Source organism: Xiphophorus couchianus, chromosome 23, assembly GCF_001444195.1.
Source record: "Xiphophorus couchianus chromosome 23, X_couchianus-1.0, whole genome shotgun sequence".
NCBI lineage: Eukaryota > Metazoa > Chordata > Actinopteri > Cyprinodontiformes > Poeciliidae > Xiphophorus > Xiphophorus couchianus.
The window spans coordinates 8,677,416-8,689,199 of NC_040250.1; the positions used below are offsets into that span (position 1 = coordinate 8,677,416).

The window sequence follows — 11,784 nt, forward strand, 5'->3', positions numbered from 1 at the left end:
CATTTTTATTCAAATTCACATCATTTTTTCTAGTTTTAAAACATTATTTTTGTTTCAAAGCTTTTTTTCAGTTTTTTTTTTCATTTGAGCAATCTTTATGGCCCCAATTTAGCTCCATACATGAGTAAATACAAGGATTTTCAGGTCATGATTTCACTTACAGGGGAAAGTTAAAATCAAATTGGATTCATAGTGGAATTATTATTTATCATAATATATTTCTTTATTGATCAGTCTGGTATATTATTTTACTTTTGCAAAAAGAAAAAGAAGAAAAAGCATACACACATCATAAATTTAAAATACTGCTCTATTCAACCAAAAATATAGTAATCGTGTATTTGCATTTATTATGTCATTTTTCTGTATAAGTACAACACAAGTCTTCTTTTCAGCGCTTACATGATAGTTCTTTGAATTCTTACAACTTAATTGAACAATATAATTCAAAACAAATTAGTACCTTATCACCATTACAAAAAAATGTGCAAGAAAAACCATTAACTAACCTGCCGACATTTTCTAATTTCCTAGTAATGCTTTAAGTGAGAATTGGATTTGCACAGCCAGAAACGCTAACTAATTGGGCAGAGTTTAATTTAGTTTTGATTAATTTTGCTAATCATTATAAAATACGAGGAGCTGAATTGTAATTCCCACTATGCAGCTGTCCGGTGCACAGCACTGTCTGTTGTGGGTGCCAACACCCTGCTTAAGGTTCAAGAAACAACAGATGCAAAATAAAAATGTATAAATCTAGTTCCTTATTTGTTTCACAGCAGAAGACATGGGTATTTAAGAGAAAGATGAGGAAATAATTCAAGAAAAAAAATAGTTTTAAAATATTTTTTCTCTTATACATGTTCTCCTGCCTCCATCACAGGAGCGTCGCAATGTCTTTCCCTCACGCTCCGACCTCCAGGGTGAAGGTCACGCTGCCCAGGTAGCGGTCGGTGGGCGAATCGTTAATGATTCCCTTCCCGTTCAGTTTGCATTGCACGTGGATGTGGGCGTCCTGCTGCACTCCTGCGAAACGAACAGCCACCACCGGCGAGGAGTAGTTCACCTGCGACGAAACGAACACAAAACGACTCAGATTGATCGGGTTCGACCGAACTCCCGGTTCGTCAATCAGCACTTACATGTCTGAGCTTCCCGTAGTAAGGGTAGTACTTCAGGTCAAAAATGTTTTTAGGGAAAAACTGAATATCTCCTATGGCCTCTTGAGGTCCTTTCTAGGAGAGAAAACAAATTATTTTCGTAACTTGTTCTCATAGCCCTGGAATATTTCTACATTTTGTCATCTTTTTAATTAGTTTATGTGATAGACCAACAGAAAGTAGGCTATAATAGTGAAATGGAAGGAAATGAATACATGATTTTATTATTATTTTAATGGAGAGATATTATGTATAGCACCAGAATTCCGCAGCCCATCTACATGTTAAGGTTGTCATAGTCAAGCTAGCATAACTGACCTACTTCCATTTCCCTTGCCATTTTTTTAAATTAAAACTTTTTTCTGACATTGTTATCTACTTGTAGTGTTGACAAATAGTAGCAAAGCACCGTGTCCCCTTTTCTTTTAAATATCATGCGTACATTTAAGATTTAGCAATTTATGATAACTTAACAGCTAAAACCAATGGTAGTGATCGTCGGCTAGCAGCTTTTTGCCCTCCATCAGGGAGCTGGTGCGCATGACGTCACGTTGCAACGTGTATATAGCACAATTAAGTAACTATGTTACCTTGAGTTGCTGTATTTATCAAACATGACTTAAAAGAAATTTTACTTTGCAATTTAACACCTTGAAATTGGGTGTGTGTCTCTTTAAGAAGCTCCTGCTATTTCCAACACTTCAGCATGTCATAACAATAACATTTCTCCATTAATTAAGCCTTTCAAAGCCGGTCTGAGAAGAAGCTCCTACCTAGGTGTTTGCTAATTGCTACAAGCTAGTCTGAAGGAGCAGAGTGGGGGAGGAGGGCTGCGCTGTGAGGCAGAAGGTCGGCTGGACACTAGAGCTCTAAGAAAATTTGTGGAAACGGCAGTGCTTGGTTACACCACTCGTTTTCTGGCCCCAGAATTGTTGCCATGGAGATTAAAGGATTTCTCAAACATGCATAAAAGAATCAAAGCAACACTCCAGGTGTGTTTCTGGTGAGGGAATGACTATAACAAGATGTAAAGCTCATAAAGTCAAATTTATATAATACCACACCTTTAAAACTGTTATTTCTTCCACTCCAGCTATGTGACTAAAATCTCAATAAAATACATTAATGGGTTTTGGTGAGGCAAAATGTGAAAATGTTCAAGGGGTATGATAGTTTAGAAAGGCACTGAATTTAATACAGCATAATTAAATGATCTGATGTTTTTCATACCTTAACACCACAAGTGACATCTATTGGTTTACCCTGTCCAGGTAGGTAACCAAGAATCTATGAAACAATAACATAAAGTACATTTTAGCACACACACACAAAAAAACAATATTTCCAGTTTTTACTTTAAAAATGAACCGTAAGCAAAACTCACACAAGTTTTCCATATACACAGGGACGGCTGGTATAAGTGTGTATATTGCATATAAAAACTGCAATACACACACTATACTGTTTGCAAAGTAAAATATTGAAAAAATTAACTCAAGAGTTTGTGTTATTTAGCCTGTTAAAGGAGAAAATAATTTCATATTTTCACCTTGTTGTTAATTTGTTTAACAACAAGGTGTAAATATGGTGTTAATTTGTTTGTGCCGGTTCCAAACTAAATCAGCAAGCTAACAATTTAGCTCACAAACAAAAATATTTAGCTCCAAGCTAAATATTTAACTTGTAAGCTAAATATATTGGGGCTGGACAATATGGCTGAAAAATGTATCGTAATGTAAGGATTTCATATCAGTCGATATTGATAATTAGTGATTAGTTTTTGTTTTAGATATGTTAAATGCCGCAAAACTGCTGTTCCTGTTTTAATCTCAATTTCCTCTCCAACTGTTCTTATTTTCTCCCTTCACTCCACTCTGTCAGTTTATTTTTAAGCAGGTATGAGGTCAACACACTGTTGCTAAGTAACCAAAGAGCGAGCGAGTAGCTAGGTAACCGGGGAGCGAGTGAGTTGAATAGCCCCGATTTTAGATCGGAGCGGTTCCGACGCGCTTCCAAGCGGACCAGATCACTCTTAGCTCACCACACGCGGCGGGAATATTGCTTAAGTTTATCTTAAGAGTCTTCCCGACAATCGAGGAGTCCTTAAGACTGTCGGAAAGGCGGGAATAGGAATAAAAATATTGCCGTGATCCCACCAATCTAGCTAAAGCCTTTCCTCTGCTGCCTACATCTCCCAGAATGCTGTGCGGTTCAGTAAAACGATTTAATTTTCTAGAGGACGTTTTTCTTTTAATATTTATCAAGTTTCTATTGCGATATATATTGTTATTTATTTATTTCCCAGTCCTAATATACTTAGGACACGTTTCCCCAAACGGCTCCCGTGTTGTTCTACAATTGGCCACTAGGAGTCACTATTCAGCGATTACACCCTCAGTCCCTCTCTGTTAGCTCCTGATCCTTCATATTCGCCTCTTGCAGTGTCTGCCACTCTCCTTACCCGGTTCATGCGGAGCAGGATGCATGGCCTTCCCTGAGAATAGCCATAGTTGGGGTCCCGCAGCCCTGAACACTCCCCCAACCAGGACCTCTTGAACTGACACGCTTTCCGCTCCGCACTGTCCTCCAGGTCGTCCTGCATGAAGTACGAGTCGTGTGCGCACCGAATATTCTTCCTGTCCTGAACAGCGTCATTGTACGCTAGAAGTGGAGAGCAGAGGCAAACCCAGGGAGGTAAAAGAAGCGTCCTTTAAACTCATACACAGAATCTGCCCTGATAAAATCTACATAAAGAAGTTCAACAATCAACTCCAACGTTGCTGTAAATGTATGGAGCTAAATTGGGGCCACAATTTTTGGGCCATAGAAGTTGTTCAAAAGAAAGAAAGAAAAAGAACATTTATTTTGAAACTGGAAAAAAAATGTTTGAAATTGAAAGAAAATCTTAAGCTAAAAAAATAGAGTTGAATCAGATTTTTCTTTCATTTTCAAATATTCATTCTCAGTTGTTTTCGGTTTCAAAACTTTTTTCAGTTTCAAAATAATTTTTCAATTATTATTTATTTTCTTTTGAGCAAACTTTCTGGCCCTAATTTAGCTTCATATAAATACACTCTAACTCACGTCTCTATTGCGATATATATTGTTATTGATTTATAAGTATAAATATAACAATATAAATGACTTTTGCCCAGAGTCTATCACTAATTTGTTCTGGATGTATCCTAATTTTTAGGTATTTTGGCAAAATGCTGACTCATAAATATCAGCAAGCTTTCAGTTGTATTGGGAACTTGTCCAGTTTGGGTTTCAACAAAGTGTCAAAATGAATCTAAAGGTGTTTTTATATCAATTTATTAATTATGAAAGCTGCAATAACTTTAACAAACATTTTTTTACATGTTTGTTGAAACAGTGATGTGGTTGTAACAGTAGAGTATGAGACAGATAATCTATGATATAATATAGCTCCTCTAAGTAATAAACAACCAATAAGAGCCATGCTATGCTACGCTGCACCTAGCATGTTGTGAATGCTCCGGCTAGTTAGCATGGCCACCGATAACGGCGGATAAACAGTCTTTCTATAACAGCGAGTTATTTTTCCGCTATTAGCCCATTTAGCAGTGAGTACATTAGTTTGATTGGAAGCGCTAAGACCCGCCTCCTGGCTCTGATTGGTTGTTTTTGGTCGGGAGTGCTACATTCCTTCAGACGGCAATGATTGATCTTTTCACGGCTTCTCTATCTCACAACAAACTGTCACAACATGGTGATTATTTGAACAAATATGTGAAAAAACCCTTTTTTTTAATCAAAGTTACATAATGCAGCTGTAAAGCTAAATTTCACAAACACAAATGCAAATTTTAGTAGAGTAAACCAGATTTTTCTGTTTTTTGATTGAGTTTAAGCAACATTTTCTCACAATTAGACCTTCAACTAATCGAAAAGCGAAAAAGACAGTATGAACTTGTTCCCAACTTACCAATAAACATTTTTGGAAAAATAAAAATAAAAAGAGGAAAGCCAAGTGGAAAAATGAGAGAGTGAAGGAGGGAAAGAGGAGGGAGTGAGGCATAAATAAACCTTTGCAACAGCAAAACTCTGCCAAGCTCAGGCCTCTGGCAAAAGAAGCCTGACAAAAGCTTGGTTTGAAAAAAAAAACTGTACTGAATGGCTACTCTCTGCCCACAAAGAGGCTTCCCTTCCCAGCCTGCTCTGCAGGAAACAAATGTTAAAAAATGAGACAAAAGTGGAAGAAGATGAGGATTAAGAAGAAACTCTGAAGTTTCTTTAATTTTCAACAAACTCAGCAACCTCAAAGTTTAATGTCATCGCGCCCAGACGGACTCACGTCTTAGATATTCATCAATGGACCGGGCGTACTTCTTCCAGGATTTGCGGTCCGATGCATTGAAAGCGATGTCGTGGCCTTCTAGGTGTGGGGCCATCGTCAGACCTGCCAGTGGAGACCCAGAGACAGTCAACTGCACAGAGCAGAATGAAACGCAACGGCACATCAGGGTCTGGGGGCTCTCTTACCTGGTGGCATCACTCTGTCATTGAAGGTGGGATGATAGGGACTGATGGACCACATGAGGCAAAACATACAGCCGCCAAACATGGCCGCCAGAAATGCGTAAAGTGCAGCGTAGAACAGGAGGATGAGACCTAGACAGCGCGGCGGGAAAATGTTATTACACAAGAGGTTATGTCTGATCTGAGTGAAGGGAAATAATGAACCTTATTGTGTGTGTTTGTGTTGTCTGGAGTCCACTTCCTGTCTTTGATTAGTGCTGTCTCTAATTTGTTTATGAAGACATGAAGGGGGGAAATGTTCCCCCCTTCATGTCTGGAGCTGCAAATAACCTCTGGAGTCCATACACTGCAAAAACACAAAACATTACCAAGCACTTTTGGTCGTTTCTAGTACAAATATCTTAATACAGTTAAAATACAACAAACATAACTTAGAAGTAACTTTTCAGCAAGAAACAGGAGCTTGTTTCAAGTCAATAATTCCTTAATGTTGATGAGAAACTACTTGCTACAGATGAAATAATCTGCTAGTGGAACAAAACTATTATGACTTATAAAATGTGTTGGTCCAACTGGCCCTTTTTCATCAATATTAAGGAATTATTGGCCTTAAACAAGCTCCCATATCAAGCTGAAAAGTTACTTCTAAGTTATGTTTGTTTTATTTTAACTGTACTAAAATATTTGTACTAGAAACGACCAAAAAATATTTGGTATGGGTTTGTGTTTTTGCGGCGTATAATAACTCCATAACAAAGAAATCCTCAGGTCTTGCATTTGCTAGAAAAACACAAAATCTTACCAAGTGTTTTTAGTTTAGTTTCTGGTTCAAGTACACTTGAAATAAGACAAAACTGTTGTTTTGAGTCGATAATTTCTTAATGTTGATGAAAATGTACTCGTTCCACTGGCAGATTATTTTACTTAAAACAACCCATTTTTTCATGTGTTATAAGTGAAATAATCTGCTAATAGAACTAGTATTTTTACATCAATTTTAAGGAATTATTAACTTAAATAAGCTCTTGCTGAAAAGTTACTTGTGATTTAATTTTGATGAAGAAGTACTAATTGCACCTGCAAAATGTTTCACTTATAACATGGGAAATATGTGTTGTTAAAAGTGAAATAATCTTGAAATTTTTCATCAATATTAAGGAATTGTTTACTTAAAATAATCTCATTTATCCTGCTAAAAAGTTACTTATTAGTTAGTTTTGTCTAATGTAAAGTGCGGTAAGATATTTGCACTAGAAACTGGACTAAGAAAATTTGGTTAGACTTTTTTCTTCACAGTGATTGTTGTGCTACTTTTTAACTAATCTAACTTAATGTGTCATAAACTTAATGGCTTTTGCTGTGCATGCAATTTTAGAGGGGACTACCAGCGGCCACAAAGGCCTTTCTGTTTGAGCTCAGTGAGAAATCTCCCAGCCTGTTCTTTCACTCAGGAACACAGTGAACCTCCGGTTGCCATCATAGTGAAGGTTTTTTTTTTTTTTTTGCAGCCATAGAGGCCCAGCCAGCTCCAAGGAGCCCCAATCACCCCACTCTGGCATTGTGTCCCCTCATGCACACTTGCCTCACAGGACACGCAGAGCAGACTTCAACTCAGGGCCCTTTTCTTCAGAGGACACATGGGCCCCACTTCTCCACAAGTGTGCACGCACTGGTTGTGCAGCTTCATTCAGCTCTTATCCCTGCCTGAAGGTGAAGCGGTTCACTTTATCCGTGAAACTGAGACTTTCTTGAAATGCATTTGTCTACTGCAACACGTAGCAACAAGCGCCTGCTTCGTCATATTAGGGCTGCAGCTAACGACTGTTTTAGTTAGCGATTATTTTGACGACTAATCGGATAAGAAGTTGGCATATTCTTCAGATTTTTCATTTTAGACTTTTTATACTATATTAGAAATACACAAAAAATGCAAATAAACTAAATTTAATTCCTTTTTAGATATGGAAATGAACATTTTATTGTGTAAAATGGAATAACACAACATTTGTTGAGTGAACGCTCGATCATTTGTAGTAACGTCAATAAGTAAAAAAACATTTCTCCTAGACTTGACATCAATTGATGATTATTTTTTGGAGTAATAGCGCTGAATAGTTGATTATTTTGTACAGAATTTGAACCAGGTGAAGCTAAAACTGCCACTGTAGGAGTTCTGGGTGGATCGGATTTATAGATTCAGAGTTTTTTTTCTTAAATGCAAAATGTATTTATTTTTTGTACAGCTTTGACTCGGTATGTTGTTCTTTCAGCAAAAGGTCTTTTTTAGAGCCTCTATACTCTAAGTTTAACGGTTATTTGATTCCTAAGTCAGGTGACAATTATTTCAATAATCGATTAATCACGATTAAACCAATTAATCGCTTCACCCCTACATCATAAATGACTCAACAAACTCATCCAGTCTGTGTCAAACGTCTCAATTTGCCAATAATCTTAATGATCGCAACAAAACGGAAATTGATATTTTCTAAATTGGTAAAAAAAATACAGTATAAACATCCAACAGTATTTAATTTGATATAAGGTTTACATTTTTATCTTAAAGGCAAATGCTTTGGTATATAAGTGGCAAAAAAGTATTTCTTTTAAATTTCAAAACAGCGAGTGCAGTTTCTGTAAAAAAAGGACAGTAGCTGATTATTGGTTTCACATGAAAGTATGAGAGCCAGTCAATCAGTACAACCCTAATTCTTCATTTCTTAATTTTCTGCTGATTCAAAAAAATAATTAAAATTTTAATTCTAATTGGACTATTTCCTTTGATCAGCCCACACAATCAATCGGTAAGTCAAATACAAAAGAATTTTTTTCTTCTTCTTAGTAAACGCATCAAAACTGAAAGCCCCCTCTATCTTCTGCCAACATGTAATAAAGGAAATCAGAAAAAGTTAATGGACGTACGCTTCAATTCATAGAGTTGATTTTCCAAACGTACCATTTTCTGCTGGATTTAAAACTTTACAATAAGGCTCTCATTATGGATGGATAATAAATAGTTCATAGATATGTTACTAATTCATCTCTAAACACTTTATAAATTATTAATAACTGATCATTATACATTAATTAAGGGTGAAAAGGAGACAAAATCTACTGGTTCCTTGCAAACTAGTGAGCCAAATCTGTTCTCATATGTATTTTAATCTAGAGTTGTTACACTAAACATTTCAGACTACATTGTAAGCACAATAAGCATTTGTGAGCATAATGTTTTTAGCTTCCAGTCTCATTTGTACTCTTAATTAATGCATAATAAACAGTTATTAATGACTTATAAAGTGTTTATAAACTATTTATTAGCCATCTATTAGGAGAGTCTTATTGTAAAGTGATACCAAAACTCCTATCTCTAACAAAAAACCTGCAACAATTTCTTTCCCAATTATCAGAATCAGATTATTTTTCTGTAATTATTCCTGATGTATTTGGGAGGTTAAATACGAAAACATCTTATGGAAACTAAGAACTCCTGTTATCTTCCATCCATGCAACAAGCAGTGAGTTGACGTTTGATTGCGCTTTTTCTAGCTTAAAATAAACCAGATAAAGATTAAGAACATTTGCACTAATGCAAATGTTCTTGTAATTATTTCATTTTATGTTCAAGTTTTACTCAATCAAGACACCTGTAACAGCTTCATTAACTTTTAAGTCTCTAAAACAAAAAAAAATTGTAATGGGAATGGAGGTAAACCGGAAAAAAGCCAGATCGGTGCATGTCTAAAGAAGCTCAACGCTGAAGCACGTCTACGTGTTTTACTGCAGCCAAGGGCCTTGTGAATGTTCAGTTCAGCAGCGAGGTCGCCAAGGCTTTGGGAACAAGACAGCGGAGAGCATGGTAAGATTTAGAGGAATTTGATTCCTGGCCAATGCGAGGCCAAGAACCGTGTCCTCCTGCTGAGGACGTGTCCCCAGGCAGTCTGTTTTTGTCGGGACTCTCTGAATCATCCATGCACCTATGTAAACATCGAGCATGAGGACACACAGGCTGTGGACTGCAGGAACATTTCCCACCCTCAACTTAGCCTTGTGACAACATTCAAACCCCATGCATCCTCTTGAGTTTGTGTGGAGTTTCTCATCTCTAAGACATGTAAAAACAGAAAAAAAATTTTGCAACAGCACACAGAACCTTCTACAGCTCGTCAACTCACTCCAGCTCTTGCCGGAGCGACCCATGAATTCGTTGGTCTCTGCATTCCACAGGTACTTCTTGAGGTCGGCTATCTTCTGGTGGAGCGTCCGTTTGGGAATCGGCCTGCGCTTCCACCTTTCGAAGTTCAGGTCCTCCTGCTCCAGGGGCTGGTGCTCGGCCAGCTCCTCCTGCTCTTCCTCCAGCTCCACGCCATGTTTGAGTATCACCTTGGGCGGCTGGTGGAAAGATGAAGAAGAGAAAAATTCCTCACCGCACATGTTCCAAACTGCCCGGTGCTGCAGTCGACCTATTTTCTTTTGCAGCAAGAAAAAACTGGCATGCCTCCTGATCCAAGTATGACCGATAATGTAAACTGCAAGACAGTGCTCTGCATGTTAATGGACATCACACTGATGGTCCTGTCCCCTGTTTCTGCAAATTATAAACTCTCTGGTGACCTTGTGGCACTCGTTGGGAGAGCTGACCTCCACTGAGCGGGACCCTCCTGCTTGGAGCAGCAGCTGCACGCAGCCAAGCTGGAGGGTCAACCTTACATCCAGATGTTACTCACTGACTCACAGCGTCCACAGGCCAGGACACACAGATACCACAGAAAAGCCACAGGACACTTCAGAGTGTCATGCAAAAGAATCAACGTTGATTCATCAATTGGATTATAACCAAATTTCAATCTGAGACGTCGGTTTCTGTTTTGTACTTACAGGACTTTTAATGAGCTTCTCCTCAGCTCCCCCTTCTGTGGTGCTGGGATCCATGTTCTTTATAAACAAAAACAGCATTTATTTACTCACAATTCCTTCTTTTTTTCTTCTTTTAAACTTAATTTTGCAAAAACAAATCTCTCAAAATCACCCTTCCATGCTGTACACTTAGCCACAATTTTTAACAAAGAAAGAACCTACCTGGAGTTTTCTGCTCAATATAAAAAAAATGTTGATTAAATAGTCGGAAAGCCTTCTTGTCCCGCTACAGAGCAATAATATTCGTCAAAAAGCGTGTGGGGGTTTCATTAGAAAGTTTGGGGCTTGCAGAGGGGGTCCGGGCACGGAGAGCCTCCTCCAGCTAGGCGCGCATCGTTGTGAATGAACGCTAGACAGAGAAAGCCCGGGGGTGGGATGCAGAGAGCTTTTTTTGGGTCCCAGAGTGGATTTGGCAGAGGCCCTGAATTACAGCGCTGCATTCTGGACACCGCACCCCAACCGCCATTGTCTGAAATCTGGACAAGGAGTCCAATAAAACCTGAATACAATATTTACAGCTCATTCCAAGGGAAGATACCGGCATTCACTGGCTGGCTACGCAATGTTTGCGCGCAAAAGCATCCATGCAACTAATTTCATCTATGTCTTTATTGATTTTAGTCAATCTAATGTAGTTCATATTAAAAATTCACAATGAAACGTAAAATAATAATTTACAAATGCGCGAATGTGCGCATTTCCTGCATTAAGTGCATGGAAGTTATTGAAAACAGTGTAAATTACTATCAAAAGTTCATGTAGTTCTCAATCCCGATTTAATCTGCACTCTGGCCACGTAAAGTTCTGCTACCCTCCTGTAAGAGTAGGACACGGGAACTTCTGAGGTTCTTTTTTCTGTACCCCCTTTCCATGAAAAGAGTAATTGCGTCATGGAAAAATCCCTTGTTTGAGATTTGCGCGGCATAAACGTGCGCACGTGTTCATGTACATGTATTTTTATGGTGAATTTAACGGTTTTTACACAATGCGTGCAGCATTTTAATTTTTTTCTTGTTTGTTTTTGTTTTGTAAGCCCAACATTAGGCTCTAAATACTCTTTAACAAAGCAACACGTGCACTTTGAATGTCATATTGAAATTAATATCAGATGAACTATTAAAAAACAAACAAAACATAAACAAACGTCTTTCATTTTTGTTTTCAAAATGTCAAATATTAAATAAAAAAATACAATCCAATATAT

General features: G+C 37.8%; 1 protein-coding gene and 1 long non-coding RNA gene across 2 annotated transcripts; one reads left to right on the top strand and one right to left on the bottom strand.

The window, feature by feature from the left end:
* Positions 1 to 325: 325 nt before the first annotated feature.
* Positions 326 to 10,933, bottom strand: atp1b4 (ATPase Na+/K+ transporting subunit beta 4). The gene is made up of 9 exons (XM_028008338.1): positions 10,743 to 10,933; positions 10,542 to 10,598; positions 9,839 to 10,055; positions 5,667 to 5,795; positions 5,479 to 5,583; positions 3,622 to 3,821; positions 2,391 to 2,447; positions 1,143 to 1,235; positions 326 to 1,066 (listed from the first exon to the last, which is right to left on the bottom strand). The coding sequence occupies exons 2-9, from the start codon at positions 10,593 to 10,595 to the stop codon at positions 905 to 907; spliced, it is 1,017 nt and encodes a 338-aa protein (XP_027864139.1). The 5' UTR covers positions 10,596 to 10,598; positions 10,743 to 10,933; the 3' UTR covers positions 326 to 904.
* Positions 3,716 to 9,350, top strand: LOC114138884 (uncharacterized). Its single transcript, XR_003594337.1, has 2 exons — positions 3,716 to 3,854; positions 7,172 to 9,350. It is a non-coding gene; the product is annotated as an uncharacterized LOC114138884 (long non-coding RNA).
* Positions 10,934 to 11,784: the final 851 nt, after the last annotated feature.

What these genes read in the sequence shown, in the direction of transcription:
- atp1b4 (XM_028008338.1), bottom strand. Translation starts at nt 10,595, where the DNA reads ATGGATCCCAGCACCACAGAAGGGGGAGCTGAGGAGAAGCTCATTAAA. An exon ending in TCGCTCCGGCAAGAGCTGGA is followed by an intron (nt 5,796 to 9,838) that starts GTGAGTTGACGA and finishes CGCGCTGTCTAG; the next exon opens with GTCTCATCCTCCTGTTCTAC. An exon ending in ACTACGGGAAGCTCAGACAT is followed by an intron (nt 1,067 to 1,142) that starts GTAAGTGCTGAT and finishes GTTTCGTCGCAG; the next exon opens with GTGAACTACTCCTCGCCGGT.